The 12,578-nt window shown below is 37.6% G+C and overlaps 1 protein-coding gene across 2 annotated transcripts in view; it reads right to left on the bottom strand.

The window, feature by feature from the left end:
* CFAP91 (cilia and flagella associated protein 91) overlaps nucleotides 1–12,578 on the bottom strand; it is a 73,552-nt gene that overhangs the window by 29,001 nt on the left and 31,973 nt on the right. For both annotated transcript variants that reach the window (XM_045851468.1, XM_045851469.1), the window contains 4 exons: nucleotides 11,878–12,055; nucleotides 8,067–8,224; nucleotides 6,632–6,814; nucleotides 5,385–5,527 (listed from right to left, as the gene is read on the bottom strand). In XM_045851468.1, the coding sequence (XP_045707424.1) occupies nucleotides 5,385–5,527; nucleotides 6,632–6,814; nucleotides 8,067–8,224; nucleotides 11,878–12,055 (662 nt within the window). The remainder of the gene's footprint in view (nucleotides 1–5,384; nucleotides 5,528–6,631; nucleotides 6,815–8,066; nucleotides 8,225–11,877; nucleotides 12,056–12,578) is intronic.

Raw genomic sequence — 12,578 nt, 5'->3', positions numbered from 1 at the left:
AGCATTCCCTACTCCCTCAGGCAATCCCCACATCATTGTCCATGGGCCATGTGTGTACGTTCTTTGGCTAATCCATTCCCAATACTGTACTTTACATCCCCATGTCTATTCTGTAACTATCTATTTATACTTCTTAATCCCCTCACCTCTTCACCCATTCCTCTACAACCTCTCCCATTTGGCAACCATCAAAATGCTCTCCATATCCATGATTCTGTCTCTGTTTTTCTTGTTTGCTTAGTTTGTTTTTTGGACTCAATAGTTGGTAGAGATGTATTTTTTGGCCATTTTATTTTTCATATGTTTATAGTTTTGATCTTTTTCTTAAATAAGTCCCTGTAATTCTTATATAATCATGGTTTGGTGATGCTGAACTCCTTTAATTTTTTCTTGTCTGGGAAGCTCTTTATCTGCCCTTCGATTCTAACTGATAGCTTTGCTGGGTTGAGCAATCTTGGTTATAGGTCCCTGCTTTTCATGACTTCAAATATTCCTTGCCAATCATATCTAGCATGCAAAGTTTCTTTTGAGAAATCAGCTGACAGTCTTATGGGAACTATCCTGTAGATAACTAACTGCTTTTCTCTTGCTGCTTTTAAGATTCTCTATCTTTAACCTTTGGCATTTTAATTCGATGTGCCTTGGAGTAGGCCTCTTTGCATCCATCTTGTTTGGGACTCTCTGTGCTTCCTGGGCTTGCATGTCTATTTCCTTCACCAAATTAGGGAAGTTATCTTTCATTATTTTTTCAAACAGATTTCCAATTTCTTGCTCTTTTTCTTCTCCTTCTGTCACTCTTATGATGCGAATGTTGGAATACTTGAAGTTGTCCCAGAGGCTGCTTAAATTGTCTTTGTTTTTTTGGCTTATTTCTTCTTCTTCTTCTTGTTCTGACTGGTTGTTTGAGGGTTTTTTTCCACTTCCTTATGTTCCAAATCATCGATTTATTTCTTGGCTTCATCCACTCTACTGTTGTTTCCCTGTAAGTGTTCTTTATTTCCATTAGTATATCCATTATTTCTGACTGAAATTTTTTTATGCTGTTGAGGTCCTCACTAAGTTCCTTGAGCATTCTTATAACCAGTGTTTTGATCTCTGCATCTGATAAATTGCTTCTCTCCATTTTGTTTAGTTCTTTTACTGGACTTTTGATCTGTTCTTTCATTTGGGCCATGTTTCTTTATCTCCTTGTTTTGGCAGCCTCCCTGTGTTTGTTTCTATGTATTAAGTAGAGCTGTTATGACTCTGTCTTGGTATCATGGCCTAATATAGTTGGTGTCCTAGAGGGTCCAGTGGCACAACCTCCCTAGTCACCCATGCTGGGTATTCAAAGTTCACCATTAATGTGGGCTGAGTACTTCACCTTCTGGTAGTTGAGCCTTGATTGCTGTTGGCAGGTCAATGGGAGGGATTTACCCAGGCCAGTCAGCTGCAAGGACTAGCTATGACCACTGACAGTCTACACCCTCCAGAGAGGATTAGCTGTGAGGGGGCGGGGTGGTAGTGCTCTGACATGGTCAGTAGCTATTCACTGGGTGTGCAGGCTCTGGGTTTTCCCAGGTGGTGCAGGTCAAAGTCAGCCCCTACCTGTGTTCTGCCCTGGGCCACCCTGCATGAGCTCTAAAGGAATATGAGATGGTTGCTACTTGTGCTTGGCTTGGAGATTCCCAGGTAAAGTTAAACTGTGAATCTAGGCTAGTTGCTGTTGCTAGTGTCAGGTCTGGGGCTAATTACCAAGCAGTATGGGGACTGGGGGCTTACTGAGGCCAGCTGTTGTTTGTTTGATAGGATTTATGAAATTATGAAGCATGAGCCAAAACCAGCCATTCATACAGAAAGGTCATGGTTAACGGGTTGGTGGACCTATAAGTTGGGTGGGACAGAGTCTCAGGGCATCTCCAGGGCAAGACAAACAGTGTTTGCCAGGTTGATGGAGTCTCAGATATGGCAACCCCCTCCTGGCTCAGTGACTCTGTGGGGGAAGGGCTCAGAAAAGAGACAATGGCCTCTACCTGCCTTTCTGTCTGGGAGAAAGCTATCCCCTAGCTCCTGCTTTGATGTCAGATACTTCAGTTCCTCTTTGGTGCCTTTTAAGCTGCTCCCTGGTGCTAGAGCCCAGAGGAAGTGAGTCTGAGTAAGTCTGTGTGTGGATTCTTGAAGGGACCTGCTTAGGACTCCAGAAGTTTCTTCCACTGACTCAATGCCCACTAGTTTTTGCAGCCTGAAATTATGGGGATTTATCTTCCTGGCACTGGAACTCTGGGCTATGGGACCTGGTGTGGGGCTGGGACTCCTTGCTCCTGAGATATGCCTCCCAAATTTTTATCTACCACATATGGATGTGGGACCAGCCTGTTCTGCATCTACACTCCTCCTACCAATCTGGACGGATGTGGTTTCTTTAATTCTGTAATTTTCAGACTTCCATTCAACTCGATTTCTGATGTTTCTGAATGATGGCTGTTCTATACTTTAGGTGTAATTTTGACGTGGTTGTGTGAGGACATGAGCCGTGTTTATATATTACACCATCTTGACTGAAAGTTCCGTGGTGATGTTGAACAATCTTGTAAGTATACTAAAACAACTGAATTGTATAATTTAAAAGGGTGAATTTTATGGTATGTGAAATATATCTCCAAAAAAGCGTAAAGCAGAAATAAAGACTTCCTGAGACAGAAGAAACTGAAGGAGTTCATTGCCAGCAAAAATGCCCTGCAATAAACCATAAAATAAGTTCTTCAACAGGAGAAAAATGACATACATCAGAAACATGGATCTATTATATAAAGGAAAAGTGGTGAGGGAATGAATAAAGGTAAAAAATCTTTTTTCTTACTTTTAATTTATTTAAAAAGATACCTGGTAAATGATTAATAGTAAGAATGTACTGGGAGATTATAGCATGTGGATCAGTTTTCACTGAATGACAGCAATGTCACTAGGATCCCTGGCCAGAGAGCAATTGAGTTAGAAGTTAATTAGAAAATGAGTTAAAATTCCTGCTTATCTGAAAACTTAAAAACACACTGTTAAATACTCAAAGGTTCAAAAAACATAATGGATGTTTAAAAAATTAAACATTAACAAAAATGACAAATACTATATATTAGAACTAATGGGCTGAACCAACCACACTGTTTTTTAAGGAAATGTTTAATCTTAAATACATACATAAATACTTACATATTCATATTAAACTGATATGTGACTGAAAATTAACAAGCCCAAAGAAAGTGGAAAGATATAATAAATATGAATGGAAATTAATGCAATTGAAATAAACATATATAATAAAGAAAATAAAAAAAGTAAACACTGCATTGTTTGAAGAAATAATACCAATAAAATAAATAAGCATCTAGTAAAATTGATTATATAAAAACAATTAAAGCACAAATAAATGAAAATATGAATGAAAATGAAGAGTGGACATGATTACAGATAAAACAACCATTAAAAGAATTATAAAATAATACTATCAACAACCATATTCCAAAACATTTGAAAAATTAGGTGAAATGGAATTTGTAAAGAAAATGTAATTTACTAAAAAAATGTAGAAAGTTCTAAGTTAAAAGGAAATGGAAGACTGATTAAAAATTTCCCATAAAGAAAACATGTCTCAGACAATTTTATATAAATAACCAACCAAACTGAAGAAATACATCATCTCAAAGTTACTTAAACTCTTTTGAAAAATAGAAGAGAAAGAAAGCTCCCCAGAACATTCTGAATTCTGGCACCAATGCCATATACAATCAAAATGAGAAAGAAAAATCAGGCCGTTTCACTCATGAATACACAGTTAACATTCTGAACAATATGTTAATAAATCAAATCTAACAGTGTATTAAAAATAAGATAATACACTTTGACCAAGTTAGGCTCATCCAAGGTATGTAAGGATAAATTATTATTTGTAAAAAAACCCTATAAATGTTCCTTAATGCAATAATTTTTAAAAAGAAAAAATAAAAAATTACCTCAATAAATGCAGATAAAATGTTTGACAAAATCAACATAAGCACATGATTTAAAGCTTGAGTAAATTGAAAATGGAAGGGAACTTCCATACCCTATTATTAAGGAGTAGCTACAAAAAAAATTACAAAAAGTGAGAGAATAATGAACACAGAGTTCAGAATGGGTAAATGAAGGATGAGTTAGGAAAGAACCACATAAATACACGTAAATGATTGTCAAGGTCTGAATTTTTATCTTGAGTGTGGGCTCCCATGGATTCTTATTCTCTTACTAAAACCATCTGAACAAACATGCATAGACCAGTGATAAGAATGTCATAAACCAGCTGGATTGGGAGTAAAAAGGAGAAAACTGTATTTGAACAATGATTAAAATAAAATTTAAAAAAAAAAAAGAATGTCATAAACCAAAGAATCTCAAAGCGTGGTTCCTGCAGCATCAGCATGACCCAGAAACTCGTAACAAATGCCAATACTCCAGCCCCACTGCAGACCTACTGAATCAGAAACTTGGGGGATGGGACCCAGCAGCATATTTTTATAAGCATCCAGGGGATCCTGACATGATAAAGGCTGAGCACCACTATAATAAACACAAATTCTGAAGTATCTGAGTCAGTACACCTATCATCCAATTAACAAATAAAAAGCCCAGCTGGTAGATGCTGTGTAGTTGGTTTATGGAGATAACCATCAAGCTTTCTCAAGTAGTTAAGTTTTAAACTAGATGAGAGAGGAGTTGAACATGACTCCCTTTCTCCGTGATGCCCTGGTAACAAATCTAAAAGAGAGGAAATGGCCCTGGCTGGTAAAGCTCAGTGGATTGAGCGTGGGCTTGCAAAACAGAGTTGTCGGTTCAATTCCCAATCAGGACACATGCCTGGGTTACAGGCCGGGTCTCCAAGTAGAGGGCAACCACACACTGATGTTTCTCTCCTTCTCTCTCTCTCTCCCTTCCCCTCTCTCTAAAAATAAATAGATAAAATCTTTTTAAAAAATAAAAATAAAAAATAAAAGAGAGAAAATGAGGCCTATTATAATCTAAAACCAGAAGTAATTCCTAACACTAGAAACTGGCTACACCTTAATGTCGTGTCAAATTTATGTAGCTTCAAAGTAAGAACCACTTTTAGAACGAAACTTGCCTTCTGCAAATGAAAAGAACAACCCCCAAGAGGTTTCCCTATGGTTTGAAATGAGTGAAGGACACACACTGGTTTGGTGCCATACAGCACAAGTGACCTCCAGGAGACCAAGTCTAGAGAGAGGAGGACTGAAGGGTTCTGTGTTGAGAACTCCTGGGCATTGCTGCCCAAGACAAAGTGCAATTTTTGGGATTTAGTATTTCTCTGCAGAAGTTCCACTAGAAGTATCTTGTTTTCCAGATAAGGATTATACCTTATGAACCTCTGCCAACTCATGGTCCATCCTTGCAGCCCTCTTCAGAAAACCAGCCTTGGTGGTGATGACTTTAGGTTTTGGAGATCTGATTCGGGGTTGTGTCACAAACTCTGGGAGGCATGACTCAAGTTCAACTAATCCTGTAGAAAGGAAGTACATGTTTTTAGTGTTTATGCTTAAATGTAGCATTTTGAAAGCTTACTGTTAATTTTAATAAGTATTTGCCAAGTGCTCTCATTTAGAATTATTGATAAAGTATATCTCATATAATTGAATTATCCCCAAAGTATAAAGCAGATTTATGTATAAACTCATGTTCTCAGGGGCTTATATTAAAAAACTGAGAAGTGTATTCTAAAATGAAAACATTGCCCTACAAAAAAAATAAATCCCACAACAGAAAACTAATGGTCATGTAATACATGGCACCACCATTCTGAAGTGGATGGATACCAACTTACTATATTCTGCTCTGGCCATGATAAGCCAGAGCTACAAGTTCAGCACTGTCACCTTCAACTCATGATCTTGACCATGACTTCAACTTGTCAAAGGAAATTTAAATAATTTAAATAAAAGCCTCTTTTGAACTTTATAACAGAAATAGACCTCTTTATGAATTTAACCCCTGGTTTTCCAATCTCTTACCCACTAGTTTTCTGGCATTTCTTCTTAAAGGACTAATTTTATTATATATTTCCTGTTTGCTTCATGAACCTGATATAAGAGCTTTTTCTATTTTATTTTTGCCTAACTTTGATTATTATTGACATTAAACATGGTTAAATGTTTAGTAACTAATTGACTTTACTTCTTAGTAAACTGTTGTATAGTGTATCCATTTATTTATTAGGGTCTTAGTACTTTGTATTAGTTTGTACCAACTTGCATTATTAATAATATTAAATATATTAATTATTACTTTTAGCAGGTATCTTATTTATTGTTTAGCCTTTAATCTAAATTCCTATGTTTTATATATTTAAATTCTATTTATTTTTATTTCTACAACTATTGAACTACACAATCTTATATTTGTTTAGCTAATCTGACTGTGATGTATTTTGTTAGCAATTGAGAATCATAATAGATAAGCCTAATCACTAGCATAAAAGATGTAAAGTACTACTCATATCAAGGCATAGGAAGACTCTCCTCCCCAGGACAAATATAAATTATATACTTAATTTATATTTCTAAGATAACCTTCTTATACTGAACTAATAATTATGTATGTTGCTTACCTTCGTAGGTGTTGAGATAGTGGTTTTTCACTACAAAATCCTCTGAGTTGTTGTCTGGGAAACGTCCAAGACGAGAGAGCGGTCCGTAGACCTGTGATGCATAATCAGAGTAGTCCTTGATGATATTTCTTCTCTCCAACTTCCCTTCTACATCCTTTCTCTTTCCCACAAGTCTTCTGATTGCTACAATAAAACATACCTCTATGACTATCTCCAAAATATTGTCCTGAATGAGCCAAGTGCAGATTAGTAAACCAGTTCTAGCTTTGTTCTCAGGGAAGCTGCTACATGCTTGCTGCAGTGAGCGGCATCATGATGGCCGCTCACTGCAGCAAGCATGTAGCAGTAAAAACAGCAGTCTGTCATCTGTGGCCCAGGCAGCAGTGACAGAAGCTGAATCAGTTAGTGTCCTCCATTAGTGCTCATCACAAATCTTTTATACAGTGTCCCAAGCTCTGGCCCGAGAAGAAGTATTCAATAAAACTTTGTTAAATAAATGAAAGAAGCTCAAAGTAACAGAAAAAAAAGCACATTTTCAATGGAGACTAAAGGAATTAATTATTCTCTCTTAATAGAATAATTAAAGGGAGAGAAGAGGACAGATTTTTCAATAATCCCTGCCCATCTTGGCTAACACTGGAATAAATTAGAATATGTCAAGTTCTGGAAAAAAATATGTTGATACTATCTAAATGCAGCTAAAGTTGAAAGCTATTTTCTCATATCAAGAAAAGTTAAAAGTTAAGGCCACCAAAAATAATTTTAAAGAATTTAATTTTATAAATTTATTTTTGCTAGAAAAATGATAATTTTGAATGATTTTTAAAATGGGATTATATTGCTATTACATATATAAATTGCTAATTTGCATATATTGATATAATTGATATATTACAATTTTTATAAGTAAATCAATTACATTAAAACTTACTTAAATATAGCTATAAAGTTAAGTGGTATGGTAATAAATTAAAACAATTTAAATTTTATTTTAAAATTTTTATTTAGTCATTCTTAATCTTCCACTGACTCTTTTTATATATAAAGTACAGATATACTTGTACATAAATATTCAGTATAACTGGTATTAAAATTTCGTGGGAAGGGGGAAGTAGGAACAAAGATCTCTGAATGTCACTTTTGGGGGCAGTAATGAAAAAACAGTTGGGAGATAGGACCCTGTATCCAGGGCCAAATATCTGCACATGTGCACTCACACACCCATTATATCAATAGCTTGACAACCTGCTGGGTTATCATTACTTCATTTTCTTAGTAAGGAATTTTTGTCCACTCTTATACTTTTGAGAAATAACTCATCTTCCATCCCTTACCTATTAAATAACACGAGGATCAAAATAGAATTATGTCACAGTTAAATCAGGTTTGATCAACAGACTTTCCATTCTCTTCACTGTTCATACTACACCATTACCTGATACATGTTTGCGTTGAATCTTTGCCAGTTTTGCCTCCTTTGCTTCCTGCAGTTTAGACCATTGGGCATTCAAGCGCTTCATATTCACTTCATTCTGATTCTTGTCACGTTTCTTCAGCAGCTCTTTTAGAACTTCCAGGCGAATTTCCTGGAGTCTTCAAGTAAATAACAAAACAAAGAAGTATATGGTATCTTAAATAGGGTGTTCCACTAGAGAGAAAGGGAACACCTGCCATAAACTGGATCTTCTGTTTAGGCTGGTATCATGTTCATGTATTTTAAAAAGACCACTCTGGCAAAGTATGACAACTGGGGACCTGGGGGTGGCAACTCAGTAGTGAGTATACAACAGGAATATACACAGGTGCAGTTTTGAAGGACAAAGATGAGTGTGCCAGGTAGATGGGGCAAAATAAACAGGATGTTCATGCACGATACCAGGTCACATGGTTGCTGGAGGGCTAAGAAACAGGAGCAAAGAGAAAATGAGGTTGTTGCCACAACAACCTCATCCTATCATAAATAGTGCATGTGCAAATGCCAGTGTCTGGCACATATCAGTGCTCTCAGTTGACCTTTGCTTCTTTTCCCCTTACCTTTGCCTTGTTCTCACAGGGCTACCTTGCTTGTGTGTGTGTGTATACAATCATGTACAAATGACTTTAACGTCTTTATCTCCAGCCCAAGTGTTCCTTTTTAAAAAAAAATGATTTTATTTATTTATTTTTGGAGAGCAGGAAAGGGAGGGGAAAAGGGAGAGAAACATCAATGTGACAGAGAAACATGGGTTGGTTGCCTCCTGCATGCACCCTCATTGAAGACTGAAACCTCAACCCAGGCATGTGCCCTGACCTGGAATGAAATCACAACCTTACGCTTTGTGGGACAATGCTCCAACCAACTGAAACACACCAGTCAGGACCAGCCCATATATTTCTGAACCAGAATTTCTGTCTATTTAAACCTCTGGCTATCCCCTGACATCCTCAAAAAAACCACTCATTTTGTTCCCCCAGAAATCTGTGCATTCTCTTAAATCTTCTTCCCTCTAAAACAGTTCTTGCATCCATCCCCTAGCTCATGTTTGTCATCTCTCTCCTAACTGAGACTCTAGTTGCTAGTCTAGGCTTTCTCCATTTCAATCCTTGTGCCACATAGCTATCAAGACTTCCCTTCATAAAATAGAGATTTACACATTTTACTCCTACTTCAAAACTCATACAGTAATTTATTCAGTCATTCATTTGCCAAATATTTATTAAGTGCTCCCCATATACCAGACAATTATCAATGAATAAAACTAAGCACCTTCTCTAAAGAAGCATTATTCTACTGGAGTGCGCATATAAACCGACATTTACAACACAAGGAGATAAATACAAGACCAGAAAAATTGAAAGATTTCTGTGGGAGAAGAAACAGCACAGCACCAATGTCTAGTGCTATTCCCAGCTGGTCATGGGGGAGGAGGAAAATGGTAGGGGAAGGCCTCCTTAGAGTAGTCATTGATGTGACAGTCTTCAGAATAAACAAGGACTGAGATTTGCCATATTGACAAGGGAGAAAAGCGAGTCCTCAGCAGATGAAGCAGAATGTTTGACTCAAAAGAATTAAAGACGGAGCTGACATGTCACACTGGTGGAGCTTCTCAAAGTGAATATGGATGGGAGGGTGAGGAATAGTGACAAGTGATATGGAGAGGGGGATGTTTAAAAAAATAGGCCACACACCAACAGTCACCTTTTTTTCTGAGTTAGAAGTCCTCAGTTCAATTCTCAACTTCATCACTTAGCTCAATTTCTTCAGTCATAAAATAGATGTAGTAATAGTATCTATCCTATTAGATTGTTGTGATTGTGAAATGAGTTCATGTGTACAATGTGCTAGAAGAATAGTTCAAAAACTTGAGCATGCATCAGATAATCTGGTGTTTCTTATGACACAGATGGCTATACCCAACCCCTCATTCAGTTCGTTGGGCCTGAGAATCTGCATTTTTAACAAGTTCCCAGATCATGCTGATGCTGCTGGTCTTTGGACTACACTTTTGGAAGTACTGATTTGGAATTTGGATCTAGCATATCATAAGCACTCTATAAGTGATATATACTCTATGAATATCATTATCATGATGATGATCATCATCATCACTGATCCTGTCATCTACCTGCTGGCTTCTTATGCACTCTTCAACACCCAGCTCAGAGGCTACCTTCTCTCAGTAGTTTTCCCAAATCTCCACTCACTGCAAACAGAACTGATGGTTCTCTTGCCTGGGTTCCCCTAGTACTTTGTATGTAGAGCAGCCCATCACATGGTAGACCCTACTTGAGAGCTGGTCTGAAGGTCTTTTGCCCCAACCCCTACCACCCCCCTCCCCACCCCAGTGGACCATCAGGAGCTCTGTTAGGTCATAGCAATGTCTTATTCATTCCTGTTTCCCCAACTCACAGCACAGAGCCTAGCACATAGGAGAGACACAAAACATATTTCTTAAAACTATCCTCAGTTTAACAAAGTGCTCACTTTCTCAGGTCATATCTTCATTCTAGCCAGACAGAATTTTAGGGCTTTTTTAAAAAAGATTTTATTTATTTTTAGAGAGGGGAAGGGAGACAGAAAGAGAGGGAAGGAAACATCAATGTGTGGTTGCCTCTGGGGCACCCTCTACTGAGAACCTGGCTCGCAACCCAGGCATGTGCCCTGTCTGGGAATCGAACCAGCAAACCTTTGGTTCACAAGCTGGTGCTCAATCCACTGAGCTACACCAGCCAGGGCAAATTTTAGTATTTTTAATGTGTTTCTGACAACAATATAGCTCTATAAATTGCAGCAATAAATTTAAATTTCTGCAGACAGGACTGGGTATAAACACTACTTTGCTCCAAACACTATTTCCTATTAAATAGCAAGCTTTTACCAAAACACCATCCAGTCCTGATTCAGGGTTAATCAGAAAGTGTTGCAAAAAGGTAAACATATTTTGAATTCAGACTACACTGAGTTCCAGAGCCTCTTGGTCCCTAACTTTCTTACATGTAAGCACACTGCCAGGGGCTTTGGTAGCATTGCTACAAAGAATAAGGTGCCCCATCACAGCCTGGAAAAATGACAACCTTGGTGTAAGTGCCCTTCCTTCCTTCCTTCCTTCCTACCTTCCCTACCTTCCCTCTTTCTTAGGCAGTTTTCATTTCTACATATTCCAGGGACAACAACCTCATTAATAAAAATACATGACTTAAAATGATTGAAAATTCAACCAGATGTACCTCAGCATATTGTTATTTATGTGCTCTGAGCTCATTTCATAATTGAAGAAATTTCAGTTTGGCTTTCAAATGGAAAATGCCCCATTAGCTACACACTGGCTGTGAACCAGTACTGGGGGAATAAGAGACAGGATCAGCTAGGAGGCTGTCCAGGAAGTGGGCCAAGACCTACAGACAGTAGTACTGGGAATAAACTGAAAGGGAGAGTTTAAAAGACACACAGAAGTCAGTGGGGTTATATGACAGTCTGGATTAGAGACTGAAGAGAAAAGGAAAGAGAAGAATCAGAGGTGCTGCTCAGATTGGGGCTCCATGCTTCACTGCACACACAAAAAAGGGCATCATACATTTTTATATCAATGGAGAGAAAACTATACATAGTGTTATTGTCCCTGAAAGAACCAGAAACCCAATTTCCTATCTCTACAAACTGAAAATTACTTTTAAACCTAATACATTTGCGGAAATGCTTTACAGAGGACGTGTTAACATTACCCCCATTAGCACAGGAGCAGTTGTCTGAGTGACTGAGAACCTACTTTTCAATCTCCTGCTCTCTGAAAGCCCACTCCTTCCTTTCCATCTCATTCATCATCCTCCTTCTCTTCTCAAACTGGGAGATGTCACTCAGAGAGGGAAGAGTGGCTTCCCAGGCACGCTTCTCCCGGGCACGTTCTATCATCTCTACCTCAGCTTGTCCTGCCGGAAGACCTCGACCTGAAAGGTGAAGCAAAAACATTTTAGAAACACATGAACAAGCTCATATACCTACCAGTGTGTAATGTATTCCCTTTTGGTTCCCGTCCTCTTTAAATTTAAGGTTTTGACAGGGTAATAAAATATTAGGAAACACCCTCCAGATGTGCCTCACAGCTGTGCCCTGCACTGCTTCTTGTTAGTAATTTTCATCCAGAAGACATTTTATTTAGTTACATATAAGATGCTGGAAAGTATTTGAAAAATTAATCACACCTTGATATGCCCTATAGAGACAAATCTATATTTTGAAATACAAAGACATATCAAAGCAATTTGCAGAAGGTCACAATTTATATTTTTCTCCATAACTGCCTTGCACATGTTTTTATTAAGCGATTTTCTAGGTGCTTTGTTATTTGTTGCTATTAAAAATATTATTTTACATTTCTAATTAGATGTTGTTCATATATGGGAAAGCTACTGATCTTTGTATGCTGATTTCGTAATTAACTACCTTGTTGAACTCAAATTCTTAATTCTA

The sequence above is a fragment of the Phyllostomus hastatus genome, unplaced genomic scaffold (genome assembly GCF_019186645.2).
Source record: "Phyllostomus hastatus isolate PE091 unplaced genomic scaffold, TTU_PhHast_1.1 phas_contig_86, whole genome shotgun sequence".
Lineage (NCBI taxonomy): Eukaryota > Metazoa > Chordata > Mammalia > Chiroptera > Phyllostomidae > Phyllostomus > Phyllostomus hastatus.
This window is presented reverse-complemented; position numbering and strand designations above follow the sequence as displayed.